The sequence below is a fragment of the Lepidochelys olivacea genome (assembly GCF_965140295.1).
Source record: "Lepidochelys olivacea isolate rLepOli2 genome assembly, chromosome: 7".
NCBI classification, from domain to species: Eukaryota; Metazoa; Chordata; order Testudines; family Cheloniidae; genus Lepidochelys; species Lepidochelys olivacea.
The window spans coordinates 10,783,072-10,788,829 of record NC_140417.1 but is presented as its reverse complement, the minus strand read 5'-3'; the positions used below and the strand labels follow the sequence as shown (position 1 = coordinate 10,788,829).

The window sequence follows — 5,758 nt, the reverse complement described above, 5'->3', positions numbered from 1 at the left end:
AGGAACGATGTGAAAACTAGTTAGTTAACATTGTAAAGTGCTTTGAAGGTGTTCATTACAATTATTACTGAATATGATGGTTTGTGCATTTGATTTTAGTAACTTTCTCACCCTTATAACCATCTCTGGAAGAACAGTCTTCATCTCACTGTTTTTACATTTCTTTTGCTATTCTGTTTTACTTCCTGATAAATTGCTTTGTGTATAATTAGGGCAGTGACTGATTCTGCCAATCGAATATAACTTGTGAAGGCGGTTTGGTTGGTATACATGAACTGTGAACAATACAGCTTTCTTCATTTGTGTCAGTCTTTGGTGCTTAATTTTGTATTTTCTGGACCTAAATTATATTCTGTTATGGAATACGATGTAAGTCCAAAATAGCTCCATTGAAGTCAGAGGAGTCACTCCGGTCTTACAGCTGTATGACTGAGATCCAGCTCAGTATTTTTTGTGTAGGTGGGTTAAGAATGAAACATATTAAGCATTTCCACACTCTGCCCTTGGTCCATGTCAGAATTCCCTTAGATAGCACTGGGAATTGCCTACAAGAATAAGGAGTACTAAACAGCCTTATGTATTTGTTGACATTCTTTTGTTTTATCCAAGCCTTTTAGTATATCACAGCCAGATTTCGCTGTCATTGAAGTCAGCAGCAAAACCACCATCATCTTCAAAGGGTGCAGGATCAGGCTCACTGTCCCTACATGGGATTTCATGTACTGAGGTGGAAACTTTTCTGGTTTTAGTGAGACTGTCACACAGCAACATTGTCCTTTACAGCAGAAGGATCTGATGCTGCTGTCTGAGTTCCTAAATATTAATAGAACCACCACTCTCCTGGAGGTGATTTTTAATTTCTACCAGTGTTGACTATAGATTTCTGTTCATGCCTCTAGTCTTTCAAGAAGTGAAATCTGGCTCTTGCAGTGGCAAGAACACTTTTAAATAACTGCATCTTACCACTATATTTTTTTAAAAGCAGAGATCTTCCCCCTAAGAGTTTAGAAGCTATGTTTAGCGGTCTCTTCATCCTCTCCCCACCGCTCCGCACTCACCAGAAAAGCTTTTTAAATCAAGCTTAGAGGGGGAAAAAAAAAATGCCGTGTTTCTTATTTCTCTTAGTATGGAAAGGGAAGAGAACTTGGATGTGCATTTTCAGACTGTTAATGTGTCCTTAAAGGGTATCCCCGGTTGTCACATTCTTGTATCTCTACAAGACTTTTTTAAATTTTCCAACATCAGTGTTACTCTGTAAAACCTGAATACAACTGAAAAGAACAACTTATTCTGTGAATAAGCCTTAACTGAGTAAGAATTGTAACATAAAAAACCCTAAAAACCCCAATATATTTCCACTTGCAATTCTGTAACTGTCGATTAAGTTTCACTTTGTAGTTCAAACCTTTGAACTATTTAAAGTTGCTATCAGGCTCCTTTTTCAAACTTTGGCAAAATCCAGCCACTTTGATTATTTAAATTCATGTTCCTGTTTTTGAACCTTTTCATCTGCTTTCTGTACATTACTACTGAAGTGAAAGCTCAACTCTTAAAGCCTGTACCACATACTTCAGGAAATCTTGTCTCAAGTTTTCTAGACTCGGAGTTACAGCAAAAATTTGGTGTATCCAAATTATCCAAATCTGAGGCTGTCTTCTCAGCCCTCTAATTTAACTGTCACACCTAACCTTAATGGAAGAGACTACAAGTTGTTAAGATATAGCAAATACATCTATGCAGTAACTTTACACTCAGGACAGATATATCTCATCTAGGGGATGTATAATAATTTTGGACTAGTGTTTATGGAAATACTCTTACAGCAGTCACTGAAATTTCTTTGCAGAAATTAAGTCCCTTATTTGTCATGTATGTGACTTGTTATAAAACAGTGAAAATATTACTGTTTGCTAAATTTTACATCAGAGAGAGCTTCCTTGCCAAACAAATGTTTTTAACTACATATCTCTGAAGAAGCTAACTCCTGGCATGGACAGGATAGGTTGGTTCATGATCCCATTCCCAGCAACTCAGTTAATACCTTTAGGTAAGTCTTTTACAGCATAACCCACAATATAAAAATGCCTAGCCCATTAATAATTCAAAATAACCTTCCTGATAAGTGGAGCCTACAGATGAGCACAATGTTAAACCAAGCAACTGTGTTAAACTCCTTCGCCTACTAAAATTAGTGATACATAATTATCCAGAATTTTCCCATCATTAATAGAGCAATTTTTTACATAGTAATTAGTTTTAGCAGACAGAAAAAGAATTGTGCTATTTAAACCTGCCACCCATCATGAACTTAAGTCTCTTTAAAAATACTTTAGTGACTTTTATTGGTATAAATACCTAAAATGAGATTGAACAGCAAAGGAGAACTCTGTACTTCTCCATGATATCCTAAACTGCGAATTATACTCAGACATGAGACATGCAATTTTGTATGCACACAAATTATGTCAAAAAGCACTATTGCCATTCTAATTTCATAAAGTTTCAGTATTTTATTAAAGAAAACAGTCAAAATGTACAAGTATGTGACCCAGTTTTGTAGATAACTTCCTACAAAGTCAGTAAAATATGAATTCAACCTAGTTTAAAAACTGCTATAATTGATCATTTTTAAAGTTGATATTCATTTTAAAAGCACATTTCACAAAGAATTCTGAAATATTACCAAATGAGCAGTGCAACAAGAAAAATTAAAATTAGTTCTACACTGTGTTTGCATTTCAGGCAAAAATTACATCACTACTTTCAATACTTAAAATCACTTGAGAATGTCAACCCAACAGCTCCCCATAGAAACTGAACACTGCTTCTGAACACATTAGGAACTTCCTCTTCTTGACTTCAAAACAAATAATAAAACAACACCCTTTGAGGTCATCAAAAAATAACTTTAGTATAAAATTTTGTCTTGGCCTTTATCAAATCTTGAATAAAATTGTTAAGCCTTTATCAAAACAGACAGGAACAGAATTTTATCCATATCAGGTGCAGTCACACCTACAAAGGTTAGAAGCAAGACCAGAAACTCGGAGCCCTGTTTTGTTTTTTAAAAACTACACAAAGACAAATAAATAAAACTGCTTCTTACAGCCTAAGGTTTGGGGTATTTTGTTCATGTAAGTGGCCCATAGGCAGCAATCTCTTATGTTTTGAAGATAGCATATGCAGAGTATAGAAAAACAAACAAAATAGCTTCTTACAGCTGAAAGTTTGGGGGCAGGGTGGTGATTTGAATTTCCTCAGAACCAGAACTCGAGTGCATATGCAGAAATATGGAAAATGATCTATTTTTTCATTAAAAGAAAAGCCACCCTAAATCCCAAAGCTCTTGAGATCACAAAGAATGGTGCCCTGGGTGCTCTGTATGCTTTGGCAGCAAGGGAAGTGGGCTCTGAAGCAGACCCTGAGCTCCTTGTTGAAGATGAAGCACAGGATCGGGTTGACTCCAGCCTGAGCGAATGTCATCCACACCGAAGCAGTCAGGTAGACCTGGGGGATGGTGCTGGCCTTGATGAAGACCCGCAGGTAGCAGGCCACAATGTAGGGGGACCAGAGCAGCAGGAAGAGCAGGGTGATCATGTAGAACATCTTGCAGAGCCTCTTCTCCATCTTGAACTCCTCCAGCACCAGCAGCCTCTTGATCTGGCTGTGGGTGGCCTGCCTGATGCCCACCAGTGTGGGCGGGGTGGGGCCCCTGCCAAAGCCAGCCGTCCAGTTGGCAGCAGCTTGGCCGGTGGCTCCCGGCCCGTGGAAAGTCCAGTTCTGGCTGATGGCTGGGACTAGCTGGGCTGGCTTCATCTTGCGGTGGCCGTGGATGAAGAAGAGGAGCTTGACGTAGACCAGGTGGGTGGCGGCGATGACGGCCGCCAGCATGAGCATGAAGCCCAGCGTGTCGTTGGCCTTGACGTAGCGGTGCTCGAAGATGCACTGCTCCTCCTCCCGGATGAACTTGTAGGTGCCCACGTCGAAGACGGGCGGGAAGGCCATGGCCATGGCCAGGGTCCAGACCATGCACACCACGGCCAGGCAGGTCCAGCCCGTCATGCGCTTGGCGTAGAAGCGGTGGTGGGCGATGGCCATGTAGCGGGTCACCCCCACGCAGAAGAGCAGGAAGGCGGCGTGGAAGCAGAAGAGGACGGCCAGGAAGGCCAGCACCTTGCAGCTCAGCGGCCCGTGGGGCCAGGCGCCCGCCCCGCTGCGCACCGCCAGCATGACGAAGGGGAAGCAGGCCAGCGAGCGCAGCGCGTCGGCCAGGCACAGGTCCAGCAGCAGGTAGTAGGGGGCGCGGTGCAAGTGCCGGTCCCGCAGGATCAGCCAGGCGAAGAGCACGTTGCCGGCCAGGCTGACGCACAGGATCAAGCCCAGCGTGGCCAGCTTGAGGCCGGAGGCGCTGAGCAGGCCGCCGGGGCTGGGCAGGTGCGGGCTGCTGCTGCTGAGCTCGCTGGCGTTCGCCATCGGTCGGGTGCGGTGTGGGCGCCTCCCCTCCTCCTCCTCCTCCTCCTCCGGGCTTCGCTCACGGGCTCCGGTCCCAGCGCTCACCGCCCGGCCGGGCTGCCCACGGCGCCCCCCCGGACCCAGGCGGCGGCGGCCGCATCCCTCCCTGCCAGCCCCCGCCCCGCGATGCGCTGCGGCCCCATCACCTCGCTCCGCGATCGGTCCCGCGGCTGGGCAGGCGCCGCGGCTTCAGGCGCAGGCCAGGCTGAGCGGGTGCGGAGCGCGGCTGCGGCGCCCCCACGCCGGCATGCTGCCCCCGCCTCGCCTCCTCCGCCCGCCGGGGCCCCCCGCCGGTGTCCCTGCTGCAGCGGGGCGGGATCCTCATCGGGGGACATCCAACTCCCGCGGCCTCCTAGCGCCGCCGGGGGCGGGCGGGGGCTGCTGCGGCGGGCGGGGGCGCCTCGGCTCCCGCAGGCTGCCGCTGCATGGCCCCGCTCCCTCGTCTTTTGTCCCACCCACGGGGCTCGACCTGCCGCCGCTGGGGCTGGAGGGGGGCGAGAGCGGCCGCTACCTTTTGGGGGGGCTGGCTCGGGCTCAACTTCCGGCGAGCTGCTTCTCCGGAGCCAAGTTTAGGGGCAGGCTGAGCCTGCGCAGAGGAGCGGGAGCCATGAAAGCCAAGGGACCGGGAGGGGGGCTCCCCGCCCGCCCCAGCCGCCGGCGGAGCTGTCCGCTCCCTCGCGCCCTCCTTGCGCCGCCGCCCCAATCAGGCCAGCGGGGTGGGAGGGGACCCACGCGTGGGGCAAGGCGTTGACGAGGGGGTGAAATGGGCCTCGTCTCTTTAGGGGCGCTTATCGCCTGGCGCAGCTGAGTCGTGTCCTGAGTTGTGCGTGGGGAGTGAAGGCTTGGCGGGGCTTCACCCTGCTGCTTGGACCTTTCTGCGCCCCTCCCTGCCAGCGGATAAATTGTTGGGGGTGCGGGAGGTTATCCCTCCCTGGCGCTCCTTTGCCTTCAGCAGGGACCAGCTGTCATGTAAAATCTCTAGGGAGAAAAGGGGGGAGACGTTTTCCCCCCCTATCCACTCACCCACCCACTCTTAAATTCAGAGGGTGTCCCTGTCAGCATGGATTTTACCTCTCCTCCCAAGGGAACATGATCCTTATCGATTACTAATGAGCGCCTGCCTGCCATAATTCAAACGTGGGGACAGAAAGACCCAGAATGAGGGTTGGGAGACCAAGTGTGAAAAATCGGGACACTTTTGGGGGGGGCCAGGTAATAGTTGCTTATATAAGACAAAGTCTCTAAT

General features: G+C 48.5%; 1 protein-coding gene across 1 annotated transcript; it reads right to left on the bottom strand.

Moving 5' to 3' along the window:
* Positions 1–2,570: 2,570 nt before the first annotated feature.
* On the bottom strand, positions 2,571–5,133 carry GPR27 (G protein-coupled receptor 27). Its single transcript, XM_084633327.1, has one exon. The coding sequence runs from the start codon at positions 4,471–4,473 to the stop codon at positions 3,331–3,333; it is 1,143 nt and encodes a 380-aa protein (XP_084489453.1). The 5' UTR covers positions 4,474–5,133; the 3' UTR covers positions 2,571–3,330.
* Between the last annotated feature and the right edge of the window lie 625 nt (positions 5,134–5,758).